The 17,073-nt window shown below is 42.0% G+C and overlaps 1 protein-coding gene across 2 annotated transcripts in view; it reads right to left on the bottom strand.

Annotated features, from left to right (window-relative positions):
* Positions 1-15,621, bottom strand: part of Prim2 (DNA primase subunit 2) — a 233,317-nt gene extending 217,696 nt beyond the window's left edge. Inside the window, exons 1-5 of one of the 2 annotated variants that reach the window (XM_059281728.1) lie at positions 15,466-15,621; positions 14,749-14,911; positions 12,832-12,935; positions 8,104-8,183; positions 6,680-6,800 (exon numbers count right to left, since the gene is read on the bottom strand). In XM_059281728.1, coding sequence (XP_059137711.1) covers positions 6,680-6,800; positions 8,104-8,183; positions 12,832-12,935; positions 14,749-14,902 — 459 coding nt within the window. In that variant the 5' untranslated portion in view covers positions 14,903-14,911; positions 15,466-15,621. Of the gene's footprint in view, positions 1-6,679; positions 6,801-8,103; positions 8,184-9,648; positions 9,697-12,831; positions 12,936-14,748; positions 14,912-15,465 lie in introns of those variants that run through there. The other variant, XM_059281729.1, reaches the window with a different exon arrangement.
* Positions 15,622-17,073: the final 1,452 nt, after the last annotated feature.

Genomic DNA, 17,073 nt, shown 5'->3' with positions numbered 1-17,073 from the left:
TAGAAGAGCTCCCATCTAGAACTTATGATATAAAAACAACACATCTGGGATGATGGCTTCACTAGTGTTATTCAATTAGACAGTACAAAAGAGAGTCACTGGAGATCTGCAAGGCCTAGGTACTTCTCAGCTCTATCAGACTCAAAGCTGCCCTTCTTTAAATGCATTAACACTTAAGATATACTACAAAGCTAGCTACAATCCCAAAGCAAAATACAGAGGTGAGCATTTCATGTTGATTTATAAAACAATGCTTGATACTCAATTCAATAAATGGAAAAGGCCGGGCAGTGGTGGCACACACCTTTAATCCCAGCACTTGGGAGGCAGAGGCAGGTGGATCTCAGTGAGTTCAAGGCCAGCCTAGTCTACAAATCGAGTTCCAGGAAAGCCACGACTGTTACACAGAGAAACCCTGTCTTGAAACACCAAAATAAATAAATAAATAAACAAACAAACAAACAAACAAATAAATGGAAAAGGTGGTCACATAAACATAAAACATCAAGGAAGACATGGGAAAATTCAGTTACACAGAACTATCTAGCGCACTGCAGACACTCCAGCATCATGTCTCCTAAATGCCTGAAGTGTCTGCCAATCATACCCACTAAAAATTCCATAAAGCTGTCTGGATGATCTACTGGGGAGACAGTACTCTGTATGACCCAGAACCCCTGGACTAGCTAGCAGGCCACTCTAAAAAAGCCCAGTGTGCAACAATAAGTAAACCTCCCTTGTTAATACCTCTTTCTCATGACTAAGAGGAAAATCTATCCAAGTCCTTAATTGCTCTGTGCCTCACGAATTAAGTTTAATTATTCCCAACTGGAGCACAAAGCTTACTGCTTGGATTTTCGTTTACAATGATCTTTGAATATTACATGAGTAAACCATTGATCATGAACTAACACATCCAAAAATGTTTTTAAAAAGGCAAAGGAGGAGAAAGTGTTTGTCACACAAACATAAAGACCTAAGTTCAGATCCCCAGCATCCACAGAAAAAGCTGGATGTGGAGCACATGTCTGTTATCCTGGGCCAGGGAGGCAGAGACAGAGGATCCTGGGGGTTTGCTGGCCAGTCAGTCTAGATGAATCAATGTATTCAGGTTCAGTGAGAAACCTTGTCTCAAAAATAAAGTGGAAAGCAATAAACAAAGGCATCCAACTTTGATCTACAGCTTCCACACAAGCACACCCATAACCACACACAAAGTGAAATTCTGAACAACTGAATTGTATGTTCCCCAACAAATGTTACACATAGACACAAAGGTTGGGAAACGTTCCTGTGGTTTATTTTACATAGTTTCTAATTCTGACAAGAATTATTAGTTAAAATTACAGTTAATGCTTTAATTTCTGACATTAATGTAAATCTCTAATCTCACACCTGTGTTTACATAACCTTTTTGATGAGCTCTGTCACTTTAAATGTCACCTCTTTTCGGTGCTAGTTAAGGACAATCTGTGAGAAAAAAATCTGATCCATATTTACTAACATGTTTTATAATCACATATCTCAATATATCCTCTAGTCTGCCTAGGGGGCAGTTCTCACCTCTCTGATCTTCAGGCTCCTCACAGAGCTGCTGGTAGGATTAATCATATATGCCCTAAAGCATTTAGCCAAGTGCCTGGTACTCAGCAGACACAACAAACATTAGCTGTCAGGGATTAGCTTCCTCTCCTCACATCTCCTAGTGGGTGCAGATTCTATTCAGTCATTAGCATCCTTCTTTAGGAAATGAGGACTCTATGCAAGCTTGGACACAGTTCTTTTTCTAATACTTACAAAGTGATCTCAACCCATGGATCACCCAAAGAAGCTGAAGTATATGGAAGGTTAAGTTCCAACAGAGCACAGGATTCTCTTGCTCAAAACAGGGGCCTGGGGACAGTGGACTTACAGAGATAAGCAAGAGAACAAAGCCACAGAGGACCAATGGCAAGAGGAAGGCGTGAAGTCTTGAAAAGCACATTTCCATCCAGCAGCAGATAAAGAAGCAGTGGAGGTATACTAAAGCAGGGATACAGTTGCCTGCTCTCACACACCTTCGGAGGGTAAGCAGAGCAGAACAACAAATTCTCAGCACCAGGGTAAGCCGATAGCTGCTGCTATGACTACGTCCTTGTGCTCTGTAACCAAGATTGGCTAAAAGATCACTGAGAACACAACCTTTATTTCCCACTTTTCACAAGCCACTAATCACATCCCTAATTCTTGCTGTTTTGAGGTCTCACTGTGTAGCGTTATCTGCCCTAGAACTCACGGTAAGCCTGGCTGGTCTTGACTTCTTCTCCTCTTCCTGCCTCTGTCTCAATGCTGGGGTGACCGGCATGTGCCATCATACCCAACAGCACAACCCTGGTCTGTAATCTCACCCAAATGCTCTAGAATAAGTCAATCTGACCTAGACTTCACACTTATATTATGACACGTGACTTCAACCAAAAAGGTTTGTATTTTTAGGGCACCTAGAGAAAAGGAGGAAGGTTACAAAGATTATGAAATGAAAATATAACATATACTTCAGTATCTGTTTCAGAATAGCTTCAGAAAACATGAACAATATCGACAATATTTTTAATTAATACTTAACACTAGAGATGATATTTAGTAAGGTTAATTTCATTCTTTTATGCACAGATATACATATAGGTTACTTTGTATATGGGAGAAATCAGCTAATTTAGTCTTATTTTCCAAGGGCAGAGCTGTAGATCTAGTTATCAACAATGCAACTCTAAGGAATTTTATATTTTAAAACTACATAAAAACTTTTAAAATAAGTGACTTCCACAAGTTAGTTTGAAAATGTTTGCATATGTTAATTTTAGTCTTCAAGGGTAATTAATTCAGCTTGAAGTTCCACATTTTGGCAGTCTCTAGGTTTAAGCTACCTTATGAAGAGAATCTAATTCTGTAACTCTACAAAGAAACCCAAATTCTATGAATTCTAAAATATTACTAAAAGGACTACCTGCCATGATTTTTCATTATTATATACATATAAAAAATAGGTCTCAACTAGTTGAAAGTTTAGCAAACATTCTCCCTATTCCCCAAATACAAGTTATCGACATTGTATCTGCCCAGTTAGTACACATAAAATAAGGTTGGTCTATATAATTACTCAGTGCTACAGACCACTATGAGAACAAAAGGGTTGTGTTAGTCAAGCTGGCTTCTAGAAAGGAAGCCCTGGGGACTGGAGAGATGAATCAATGCTGAGGCTCTAGGTCAGTTCCCAGCGCCCACATGGCAGCTCACAATCATTTGTAACCCCAATTCCAATGTATATGATGCCTCTTTTGAGATCCAAGGGCTCATGCACACAATGGCACATACAGGACAAAGGGAAGTGAGCACACAGTCCCACCCCTTAACCAAGAAGCTATTTTGCAATTGGTATCTGCTGGGAGGGGGGAAAATCAGTTTTCTTCGATGGAGTGACCGAGTCCAGGGCAGGCCGCATGCTCAGGAGTAGTTGGCCAACACACAACAGACTCCTTGTGGGGATTTTTTTTGAGGTTATATGTGTGCTTTTTTTTGTAAGCTTTCTTTTTTCTCCTATTAAGAGAAAGAAGAACATGAAGTTGGATGGGTAGGAATAAGGGGAAGGAATATGACAAAAACATATTATATGAACAGTTTCTAATTAAATTTAAATTTTAAAAGTTTTAAAAGGGCTATCTCAGTGGCCCAGTGGTTACAAGCACTGACTACTCTTCCAGAGGACCCGGGTTCAATTCCCAGCACCCACATGATAGTTAAGAACTGTCTATAATTCCAGTTCCAGGGGATCTGCAGCCCTCTTCTGGTCTCTGCAGGCACTGCACACATGTGTGCACAGACACACATGCAGGTAAACACCCATTCATTCACATAAAATAAAATAAATTTTCAAAAAACTTCTTAAAGGAAGACATGCATTCTCCTCCGTGCTCTTCTGCATCTGCATGTTCTACCTCAATGTGATCACTAGATTTGTGACTCACGGAGACACACTGTGTCAAAAGGCATATTTATTTGAACAGAGCTTGCCAGTCTGTGTGTACCACATTGAAATTACTAGGAAAGTTATTAATATAGGTTTATAGAGAGACGACAAAAGAATGGTATATACCAGGCAAATAGCATCCCATATTTTAAGTAAAAGGAATGAAGTTGACCGCAATGATGAGTGCACATACCAAAAGAAACAGAACCGCCTAAAATACACCAATTAATAAGGTAGACAATACAACAGGGATCAGGAATGGCCAGAAACCCATGACTGTCAAAGCCAACTTGCAAATACCTATAAAACAATGATAAGAACATGACAAGAAGATTATCAAATTCCATATACGGAAAGACTAAACAAGTGTTGCAATGTTAACCTGGAGGAAAGCATCCAAAAGCTCCTAAAAAATTCAAAAATGACATTTTCAGTAACAAATAACAAATCAAGCTTCACTCGCCAAACCTGACAACCGGAGTTTGATCCCAGCAACCCACAGAGTGGAGGAAAAGAACCAACTCCTTCAAGTAAGTTGTCCTCTGACCTTCAGATGTGTGTAGGTGTGGCCTGGGCACCGACATACATGCTTACACACACAAAAAAAATAAATGTTCCTTTTTAATGTTACCAGCAAACGTGACATGAAACATTTTCTAAAATAAAATAAAAGTAAATAAATAAAAAGGTATCCTAAATAAGGGATAAGAAATTCTAAGTGCCAGGTGTAGGATAAGAAACTCATTTTAAGCAAAAATAAACCATCCAAAATTGTATGTGTACTTGTTTTGCGAAAAGCAATGAGGTTACTAGTCTTACGTGCCTTCTCCCAAACACTCTCACTTCCTTGAACACAAAGGCTACTGAACAGCACGAGCTCTTTCTAGGATGCATTAGATCTAGTCTGTGGCACACAGAACACTGTCCTATCTACTGTCCCTGACATTCGGCTACTGTAATAAAGTACCCTGGCTTTAGATCCACTGGTATTTCAATTGAATTTTCCTAGGAAGTTTTAAAAACATCCAATTGTTTTACATACAGTTATCTGGCTCTGGGGTGCATGCAATAGCACAGAGATCCTTCATCTATGAGGCTGACAGCTGTCACAGCCTGACCTTTCCCTAGTTGACCAACTGAAGAAAATGCCAGAACCTGTTTAAGGATGCCCAGTCACCTTTGTTATGACTCAAGGTTAAGTCAATCAACTCAGCTACAAGAAACCCAAAATAATCCTCATAGACGACAATACTCCATCATCTCTAATCCTTCTTAGAAATGTGATTTAACATCCAAGCTATTAAGGCAAAGGATAAAACATATCAGCTCTTCTCTTCTTTGTACATTTTCATGTCCTTTGTCACAAAGATTCAGAATCTGCTATCCACTTGAAACTCAAGTTTAAACCAAATACACGGAGGAACCAGCACACTGCATGGATCAAAAGCTCAGAGTATGAGACAGGTTAAGGAACCAGCTTATGTTTTTACCCAATAAAATAGCATCAGCATGGCAATCTAAACAATAACAAAATTTAAGAGAAAAGGCTGTGCAAAAGAATTAATGAGACTTTTTTCTGTGCATGTTTCTCTATCAAAACAAGCACGTAATTTATATTACTGTATCTCCTCCTAATGTAAAAGCACCTTGCCCTACAGACGAGGGTGAAGGTGGAAGTCACTGTAGCCTTAGAGAAATAAGGACAAAGAAATACATACAAAGAACACTAGCACTCAAATCCAGGTAGACTCTAAGTGTGCCAGGAAGGCAGTGTCCGTAAGGAAACTATGATAGTCCCATGGCTCTTTGCTCTCTACCATTCCCATGTGCCTGACCTAGAGCAGCAAGTTCCATGGCCTCCAGACTATCTTAGATGACAATTGTCATAACTGTTCTCAAACCCTGGCTCTGCCTCAAGTCTGAAAGCATCACAAACCCCTGTTTAGGGGTAACAGTTTTCAAATGCAAACTAGATATTCAGAGCAAACTGAAGTTCTGAAGAAGCAAGCACCTCTGTCCTCCATGGCACTAACTTGTGAGAAGCCTTGCCATAGGAGGTGTCTGCAAACAGGACCTTGCACCTACACCAAGGTCCCAAATAGTCCCACTCTACTTGACTGCTGGAACTTTCCAGAAACAATCTTTCTTTCACAGCAGCACAGGTCCACTTGGGACATGCTTTCTACTTCTATCCACACTACTTCTCTGTGCTGAATTTCCCAAACATTTCTGTTCGGTATAACTGCAAAATTTGGTTCACTCAGATTCACCTGCAAAAAATGACTTCTTCAAACTACCCAATCAGATTTTACAAACAGCTGATTTTCAAAATGAAATACAACCTTCTCTAGACTGCACATGCTTTCAAATGGCATTTGATGTCAGCTATTCTTTGAGCCAGGTACCTAACAAAAGAACATAAAGAGCCTGGACTCCACTTATCAATATCAGTACTTAAAAGAAAAGAAGATAAAAGGGGGAACCATTTCAAATAACTATAAAACTATACTTAAAAGCCGGTCATGATGACATGTCTGTAATCCCAGTACTCCGTAGACAGAGGCACGGAGATTGCCCTCTATCTAAGTCAGGACTACATAGTAAGACTCAGTCTCGCTAAAATGAACGGAGGGGAAAGTAGAAAAAAATGTATATTTATATATACGCACTTACAGCCTCAAAATGCAAATGGCTATCCTTTAAGAAATCCTGAACTTTATCCTTGGGTAAAATACTGAATCGAAATCGAAGCAGATCCATTTCTTGTTGAATAAACCATCGCCTAAGATCTTCACTGAAATGGAAACAGAAATGAATATAAGTTAAAAACCCAATGATTACTGGATTCAAGAGATTTTTCTGACACAATATTCAAGGCAAGTCAGACACCAAGAGAGCAGTCAAGAGCAGACCAGCCCTCTGCAGTACAGAAGGAGTCCACAGCGTCACTGCCCATGTGCACCCGGTCTCATCTGAGACAGAGTGTGAGCAAACCGCCATCTTCCACATGGACGCCGGGTGTGAGGCCCAGGGGTATCGTAAAAAGGGTTCAACACCGAATATTTTGAGGAAACTTGTATAATTATTGAATAACATAAAAAATAGCTCACTGCATGTAAAATGACTTTCACAGAGTCCCTGGGAAGTGAGTCATTTCTTTCTCTGAGGTGGTTTTGTCCACGTCAAGTAAACACCAAAATCTTAAAAGTCATTTTATCTTAACATGAGTAAACTTTGTCAACTAAAAGGGTATGCTTTACAGTGAACTTCAATTATTTTAAAGCCAAAATAGAAATATACTAATCCATAAGACAAACACAGCGCTGGCATTCATGCTATGTTATAAAATAACTACTGCATGTACGATATAATTTCATTTTTGTGAGGTGACTTTTATAGACAAGACTATCAGCAATTCAATGGCTGTGTGGGTTACATAAACTACATATGTTTTTCTAGAAAGCCAAAACTCTTAAATTTCAAGCTTTGAGCCAAACATGCTATCACTTAGGATCTTGTGAGAAGAAACAATTCAAAATACTCAACTCATAACCTAATAATAAAAAGCAACCATAGCTCTGATATTTGACCAAAAATTAATCAGGGAGAAAAGTTAAACTGTTTTAAAAAAAAAAAAAAAAAAAAAAGCAATTAGCTCCTTCTCCCTCTGGGTGGCAGCATTGAGTTACAAGACACCAGCTACAGACTGAAAATAGCTAAAATATAATAGGTAGGCTCTTACATCTCGAATTAGAAAACTTTTATCAAATTCAAGTGCATGTTTGAATCAACGTTTCATAGTAATATTACAACTTTTTTTCTTGGAAAAGTATCAGAAGCCGTCTTCCTAATGAAATCTTCCTTATAAATTTGCATCCCAAAATCTAGGGCCTCTCTCAGTCAGATAAAACGTGTTTAACCTGCAATAACTTTTTTCAGCATTTTCCAGTACAACAGCTTATTTCAAAGACTGCACAACGATGTCCAGCCTCTGACATGCTGGTTCCCTACAGTCAGTTCAAAAACATGCCAACTTCACATGAACCAGTGTATAACCCGAGATCAACCTGAGCACGAGGACTGAAGTGTGTACTCACGACTGGCAGTACGCAAGGCGCAAAATAAAGTGGGAGATGTGGTCCCTTCTTCGTGGCTCAAACTCATCTTCTAAGTTCTCCTTGAAAGCAAAACGACACGAATAAATGAATGCATTAGAATGACAAGAGGTGTACAGAAATGCTGTTTCGAGACAGCCCAGGGTAAAATGAGAGATTCAAAAACGCATTGCTTAATATGCTTTCCAAGATAATTATCATTTTACTTCAACTACAACCAGGTAAAACGGAGAACTACACTGTCTCGTTGAAAGCTCCTGGGCTGGGCCCCACTATTTTCTTCCTATCGGTCACTCCTGCTAACTTTCTCACCCAGCTTACACCCAGGTGTTCACCCTCTCCGTCAGTTTTCTAGAACTCAACCCTCAACTTCTTTCATTTTGATCGTTCTAGGTAGGAAAAAAAACACTGTATTTTAATCCTAAATTAAAATTACATTTTAATTCTAAATTATATATACATAATTCTAAATTATATATAAATTCTAAATTATATATACACTTCTAAATATTATATTTTTTAATTCTAAATTAAAACCATTTTTTAATTCTAAATTAAAATATATATCCACACTCTACAGTCCTATCTCCAAATGCTGAGAACTTTTAGAGGAAAAAAACACACAACTACAGGAATGTGAAATACAAAATTCAGTCTCTAACCGGAAGCATACAATTATCAATGCCGATGAGTTTTTATCCAAGCTCAAGCTAGCGAGACTGGACACGTGCCTGGCACTTAACTAGGTACAGGCACTGTGTGAGGCATTCGGAATGCACAAACACACTTTTAAAGCTGTGTAACGAAGGTTCCTGTGCCTTTCTCTGAAAGATGAGGAAGTTAAGGCACTAAGAGGTCAAATAACTTTCAGAACAGAGTTCGTCAGCTCTCAGTTACTCTAACAAAACAGGAGAGACAAGCCATTTAAAAGGAGGAAGGTTCACTCTTAGCTCACAGATTTGAGGACTTAGGACAGTCATTTATTCCACTACTCTGGGGTCTGTGGCAAAGCAGAGGATCATGGGAGGGAGCACACGCTGAAGCAGCGCTGTTCAGCGCAGAGCAGTGGCAGGGAAGCAGCCAAGAGTGGAGGAGAGCAGGGCCTCACTATGCCCTTCAGTAGATGCCTCGAGGACCAAAACCTCCCGCTAGGTCTCACTCTGCCTCTTAAAGATTTCACCTCCCTTCAAATGCACCCAGCTGAGGACCAAGCTTTTTAACACTCGGGCCTATGGGAGACATTCCAGATTCAACCAACAGCACAAAGCCTATAAACAGCAAAGCTGGGATTGATACATAATCATCCCCTTCCTCACTTCTTAGAAAAGCAGCTTTAGGCCAGGCGGCGGTGGTGCACGCCTGAGTTCAAGGCCAGCCTGGTCTACAGAACAAGATCCAGGACAGGCACCAAAACTACACAGAGAAACCCTGTCTCAAAAAAAAAAAAAAAAAAAAAAAGAAAGAAAGAAAGAAAGAAAAAAGCAGCTTTAGTCTTCACCAACTACCACAAGGCCCCTTTTGCAGTACCTTCCCAACATCATTAAGATTGTGTATCCACATGATATGTTACACCTTTCCTTCCATCTCTATGGACACAGCATCTGCTGCCTTCCCTCCATCTCCATAGACACAGCATCTATTGCCTTCCCTTCCATCTCCATAGACACAGCATCTGTTGCCTTCCCTACCATCTCCATGGACACAGCATCTGTTGCCTTCCCTACCATCTCCATGGACACAGCATCTATTGCCTTCCCTTCCATCTCCATAGACACAGCATCTGTTGCCTTCCCTACCATCTCCATAGACACAGCATCTGTTGCCTTCCCTACCATCTCCATAGACACAGCATCTGTTGCCTTCCCTACCATCTCCATGGACACAGCATCTGTTGCCTTCCCTCCATCTCCATAGACACAGCATCTGCTGCCTTCCCTTCCATCTCCATAGACACAGCATCTGTTGCCTTCCCTACCATCTCCATGGACACAGCATCTGTTGCCTTCCCTACCATCTCCATGGACACAGCATCTATTGCCTTCCCTTCCATCTCCATGGACACAGCATCTGTTGCCTTCCCTACCATCTCCATAGACACAGCATCTATTGCCTTCCCTTCCATCTCCATGGACACAGCATCTGTTGCCTTCCCTACCATCTCCATAGACACAGCATCTGTTGCCTTCCCTACCATCTCCATGGACACAGCATCTATTGCCTTCCCTTCCATCTCCATGGACACAGTATTTGTTGCCTTCCCTTCCATCTCCATGGACACAGCATCTGTTGCCTTCCCTACCATCTCCATGGACACAGCATCTGTTGCCTTCCCTACCATCTCCATGGACACAGCATCTCTCCTTCCTTTGTCCAATAACTAAAACCTCCAACTCATTTGCTATTGCTTCTGGTGGCCCTTGGTAGAAAAATGATTCTGAAAGATATCCTAGTGTCAATCTCTGGCAACTGGTCAATCCACATGCAGTAAAATGGGTGAGCATACCTGCATTCATGCATCTGTCACTCACACAAATAAAAAATAAAATTAACATGAGTGTACCAAGTACATCTGTGAGTGGATGTCTGTAGCTTCTCTTTTCCCCGAAACATGCACATTCTGCCCTACTTCTCCCCTGTAAGTGTAGCTAAACATCTTACAAGAGTATCCATACCCATCTCACCACCTCTCTCCTCCAACAGATACCACTACTGTGGTTTCTGCCCTATCTCCAAGGGCGCAGCCAGATGCTAACTCCAATGTATATGGACAACTAATCTTAGATGATCTGCTTAAGTTTCTGAAACTGTTGGGATTAAAAATACCATCACAAAACAAAATGCCCCAGTAAAACCCTAGCTCTACCATTTACCATTATGAGCATGAAGCATAAGAAAACAGTGTCTTCACCTATAAAATAGGTTGGTCACAGTACCCAGTAAATGCCCCAGTAAAATCGTAGCTCTACCATTTACCATTATGAAGCATAAGAAAACAGTGTCTTCACCTATAAAATAGGTTGGTCACAGTACCCAGCTCCTAAAACAATATAAGTAACACACTTACAGCCAAATTCAAATAAGCATAATGCAAACGGCTGATGTTGTTTTGTTGTGCTGCCATTATTAATATGACCACTAGTATTCAAGTGCCAACCTTCTCTGGCTTCTGTGACACTACCATCCCAGTTCATCACCTAATTCTCATGAAGCTCCTTCTTTATCTCCTTCCCAGACTCCTCCACTCCACTCACCTTAGATACTAGTAAACACCCATCCTGTCCCCATTTCCTTCTCTAATATTCCCCTAGTGCATTCTCACTTAGTCCTGCTGATTCCAACCTTCTCGGAAGCCTACACTCCCACCAAACACGCCTTCCCTAAGTCCAGACTCGCATATGAAGAAGTCCACAAGATACTGTCACAGTTGTGTCCAAGTTATGTCTAGAACAAAACTCAGCATCTTGGTTCCAGGACTAGCTTCTCTTACTGTATGTCACACTTTAAAAGAGTACCACCATTTGAAACGTCACCCACAGACTCCAGTGTTCCAACACCTGGTCCCCAGCTGGCGGCCCTAGTCTGGCAGTTGTAGAACCTTTGGACACTGGACCTCACTGACTACAGTAGGTCACTAGGGACAGACCTACGAAGGCTACGCCCACTTCTGGTTGTGACTATATTCTGCTTTCTGCATGCCACCATGAGGTGAGGAACCCCAACTGCACACTCCCCCCATTATGAAATCTGCCACGCCTTGACCATTCTGATGAAGTATGACCTCTAAAACCCTGAGTAAAACCTCTCTCCCTTAAGTTATCTCCACAAGTTATTTTGTGATCCTATAAGAAAATTAACTAATATATTGTTCTACGAAAAAACCTGGGTACTATAACTGTTCTCTCCAGTTTCCCCTTGTGATAAGCCACTAAAATCTTTTCAGTCAAAAGAAGAAAAAAAATCTTTTTGGTCTACATTGGTATCTCTTCAATCATTCCCATCTCCCATAAATTCAGACTCTCATCATTTCAGGCTCCTGTTCTCTCCTGTCCAAGATGACCCTATCAACCTGTTGTGGGCAATTATCCTTCCAAAATAAAAATGTTATGATATCTGTCAAGACATAGTTCCAAGGCAGATGTGGTGCTGCTGCACGCCTGCTACTTCAGCACTGCAGAGGCTGAGGATCAACAGGGCACGGCCAACCTGGACTACATCACAAGGTCAAGGAAAGCTTAGACTGTGGAACAGTTCCCTTAAAAAAAAAAAAAAAAACAGTTCCAGAACTCCAGAACCTCCTCCTCTGGAAAGGCCCCTGTCTGAGCCAGGCAACTGCACATGCTCCTGAAGTAACCAGAAAGAACCAGCATGCATCACTCTGTACGAGAAAGAATGCAGGCAATCTCTATAGTCAGTCAGTGGGTAAAAGGCAAGGGTGCTACTAAATGCCCTGACAATGTACAGGACAGTCCTGCAATAGGAAATTGATAAGGCAGAAGGACAGCAGTCCCAACAGTAAGGAAACTACCATATTATAATCATCTAACTATATGTCAATCACCTCAACAGACTGTGTATTCTTTCAAACAGTCTAAACTACATTCATCTTTATAAAAGCCCAAGCCTAGTAAAAGACCTTTCTTCTCATAACTTACACTGAGTAACAGAAACACATATGACCTGAAAGGACCACGATGCCTTTCTATTACTTACTCTGTAGGAAAACTTGAGTTTTCGAATCTCAGCCTCCAACTTACTCTGGTACTGTTCTGTTCCTTTCACATAGCTCACACCAAGATTCTCCACTGTTTTCAGCACTAGGGGAAAAAAAAATTTTTTTAAAGTATAAATCCAAGATAATTAAAATAAATAAATAAATCCAAAGATAAAACCTATAGGCAGCAATTCTCTAATTATCTGTTCTTAGAACATGACAGTATTAACAATTTTGTTTTCTGCAAGCACATTACATGAATTGTGTTTGTAAGAGGATAAACCCCACCAATGTGCCAAAAATTCAAAATAATCTATTTTTTTGAGATTCTCAACCAGGGAAGATGGAAAAATGATGGATGATTCTTCCTGCTGTACCAAGCCACCAAGGCTGAGAAGAGAAAAGGCCTGTGTGTCAGTCTGAGGAAAAGCTTTGCAGTCTGGAGTCTTTGCAGTCTGCCTTGACTCACTCAACACAGGAGCAAGATGGAAAGGAGAAGAAAAAGAAAAAGAAAAAGGCTTTCCTTCCCTGGTGATGCAGAGACCAAGGATCCATCCCGAACAGATGCTCCAGGTATTCCAAGGTTCCTAAAGCCATGTACCAGCCTTCCTGACAAATTTCCTCAAGGCATGCTTTAATACCAGAAATGAGCATCTTCTGCAGCGCCTCCGGAACACAAACCCAGGTTTCTCTGGTTCCATCCTATTAAGGTGTCCAAACCACATCCTCTCCACTTCCCACTCCTCTTCCTGCTGTACCCATCTCCATCTGCAGTTTCTACCCAAGCAAGTATGTCAGCCCCCTGCCATCTCCATCTGCAGTTTCTACCCAAGCAAGCATGTCAGTCCCCTGCCATCTCCATCTGCAGTTTCTACCCAAGCAAGCACATCAGCCCCCTGCACCTGCTCCCTCCTCACATCCAACCACTCACCAGATCCTGCTCCTGACACCCCCTTTTCATCTCTCAAGTCTTCCCTTCCTATTATTGTCAGTGTCACTACCTTCACTGGGCCCTTGCCATTTCACCGCTTAAGTGACAAAGCCAAGCAGCGCCCTTCACTACGAAACATCTGGCACCGCTAAGCTTTCTATGACCATTTTTCCATAGCCTTCACTCACACTGCACAGTAATGAGTGCTGTGTCTCCTGTGTTTACAGCTCTTACTCTGCTGCTCTAAGAAAAACTAACAATTTCCAGTCTCCTGGCTAGTCCAGCAAGAATATTCTGGAACCTAAACTCCGAAGACAGTGCTAGTATTTGTCTCAGTGCGTGTCTAGCTCATTCGCTTCTTCATCCACACACAAAGGATAAGAGGCCTCCAGTTCAGCGGCCACATCCTTCTGACACTCAAATCCTGCATGAGCTAAGATGCCTTCAGATCCCCACACTTCTCCACTCACCCTGAGCCAGTCACTGAAAATCATTAACTCTCATTCACAGCTCCAAGCCTTTGTAGAGACCATTACCTCAGTGTGGACAAGCCCTTCACTACTTCTGTTGGAAAATTCCTACTTTGTACTCATTTCTTCAGAAACCAGACCAACTTCTCTAAGAAGCCTTACTCAATTAGACTAAGCTAGTTGCTCTCACTTTTATGCTCCAGGAGCACTCATATTTACTTCTACCAAAGCAGAAGGGACTCTGACGTATGACTTGTGCTCTACATCTCTCTCTACATAGTAGATACATTTTCAACAAAGAACTGAATTGTGTTACTCATCATAAAGTCCCCGCCCCCTGAAACAGTAGTCCTCCAAATGCCTACAGCACTGAACAGCCTGACAAACCCTTAATGGCAGCTCACCAGTGTGTACGCAATGGACTGCCGGATAAAGACACACCGCCTTCACTCCTTGCCACAAATCATAACTGCGCCTCCCAAGCATACAAACGTTTGGATTGAAATGCCACTTACATTTAAGTCTGTCCACGGCCAAGCTTTCAAACTCTGTCAGAGATATGTTTTCAGAAGGTGGCTGTAGGTAAAACTGAAGGCTGTGAGGGTAACAAGCATTTCTCTGGTCACCGGCCAATCTCAGCTTCTTGCGAATCCTTCCTGAGAACTGCATCTTGACCACCTTTTGAAAGTAGTGAATTAAAAAAAAAAAAAATGTTTAAATGATGGGGGGAATGTTAAAACGACGGGAGAGTTGAAAACAACAAAATAGACTACACGTGTACACACACACACACACACACACACACACACACACACAATACTGACAGCATGCAGACATTAAAAGTGGTTATACCTAGGCGATGCCCTATTTTCTACATACATCTGTAATAACGGGGGTGAGTGAGGGGAAGGGTTAAACTAGGAAAGATGCAGGTGGTGGCCCTTTTAGCAAGAGGGAAGTCAAATGATGCTGCCTGCTCACTAAGCCAAGACCAAAGGGGGTTTTACTGGAGGGGCAGTCGTGAAATCGAGGGAAAGAAAAGTAGATTCTACCTGGATGAGAAGCTTAGTCCTCATCTTGTAACTCTGGGGAACAGATTTATAAATCTACCCTCTGAATCCAACTTTCCAGAACATTCAAAAGTGCCTCAAGTTCCCGCCCGGGCCCCAGCGCCCTCCCGGGCCGCGTCTCTCCCCGCCCCCCCCCCCCGCCCTCCACCTCCCAAACATCACCTGTCACTCGTTCCCACCAGGTCAACTTGCAAACTTTCAACTCCACGATTCCTCCGTCCCAAATAAACGCGCAAGACTTTCTGGAACCAGCCAGCAACCAAACTGGAGGAAATACCCGCGCTGACAGCTGCTCCTTCCCAGTGGCGGGAGAGTTCATTTGGGGCCGGAAGCGGAAGTGTGGTACTCAGATCTCACCCCCTGGCGTCCCGCCCACCGCGGTGCTACGCGGGATCCGTGGGAAAGGCTGAAGCGGAAACGTGTTGCGTGCGTTTGGCTTGCTGCAAGACTTTTTGTGGCTGTTTCTTTTGCTGTTTGTTTTGTTTTGTTGGCGGAAGTTTGATCTTTCTGAGATAGGGTCTCCCACTGCCGCCAAGGCTAACTTGGAACTCATGGCCATCCTCCTGCCTCAGCCTCCCAAATGCTGGGGTTACGGGCATAAAACATCTTAAATAAAAAGTGTCTGTGGACTCTGTTCATTTGTTTTCTAGAACAATGGGCTGTCCCTCGGTGCGTGGAGACGAAGTTGGGTCTCAGTGCCGCAATGCTAAGGGCAAACATTTCCACGCTGGCGGGGGTGGAGAGAGCCGGCTAGTGTCAAGCTTTGGCCCTGACACACTAGGACTTCTCATTCTGCTGGCAATGCTGCCTTCATTTTTTGTGATGAGAAAAGTTACCAGAATAATGTCAGTTTGCGCATCCACGTGCGGGCACTCAGTTTCCCCCTCGCAGGGTAACCGGAGAGCACAGGCTAGAGGGAGTGGAGGAACCTGCATGATTTACCTGAAATGTAAATCCGGGGACCACGGGGATGCCGGCGGGAGAGGTGGGCATCCTCCCGCCGAGCTTTAGAGCACGAACCGCCCTCTGCGGTCTACAGTGGGTTCAAGGCCGCGGCCCCTAGGTGGCGTATCTGCCTTACAAAAGCCTCAGGCCGAAGCCCTGGCAAAGAGGCTTTAGAAATGCCTAAAACTTTGCCCACCTAAGATGGACTAAATTGGTGGCTGCCCCTTGTAGCAGAACCTGTTGTAAGCAGTTTATATGTCAATTTTTGTTCTCAGGCCACACAAAGTAAGCGCTAGTATTGGCTCCAATTTACACATAAACAAACAAACAAACAAAAATCCAAACAGGGACTTCCAAAGGCTGCCTAACAAATGATAGAGTTGAAGTGACTATCGGGGAGCTCCCCTCTGCCAACTTTATCGCTGTCCTGATACCACTAATATGAGCGTGGGGTTCACATTTCCCCTCTGTGGCATATACACAGTGGACATCACCAAATCCAGAGAAACTCCTAAGACCTGTAAACTATCTTTAAGGGAAAAAAAGAAACTGAAGCACTGAAGAAAGACATACATGAATAGTCTGAGGGATGCCACGGAAATTGAAGTGAAATCACAAAAGAATAAAAAAAAAAATCTAAAGATCTGACTATATAAAAACAAAATTGTGCATCTAAAAAAGCTCACAGAATTATTTTGCAGTAAGAAAAGGTTTACCATAAATATAACACAAAAGTTTGATACCACCAGGAATGAAAGAAAATCAATTTATTAGAAAAAATCTTACAAAAACTAAAAAATCAGCTCATAAAGAAATTAATTATAA

The sequence above is a fragment of the Peromyscus eremicus genome, chromosome 16_21 (assembly GCF_949786415.1).
Source record: "Peromyscus eremicus chromosome 16_21, PerEre_H2_v1, whole genome shotgun sequence".
In the NCBI taxonomy this organism is placed as follows: Eukaryota; Metazoa; Chordata; class Mammalia; order Rodentia; family Cricetidae; genus Peromyscus; species Peromyscus eremicus.
The sequence above is the reverse complement of the archived record's forward strand: the minus strand, read 5'-3'. Positions and strand labels throughout refer to the sequence as shown.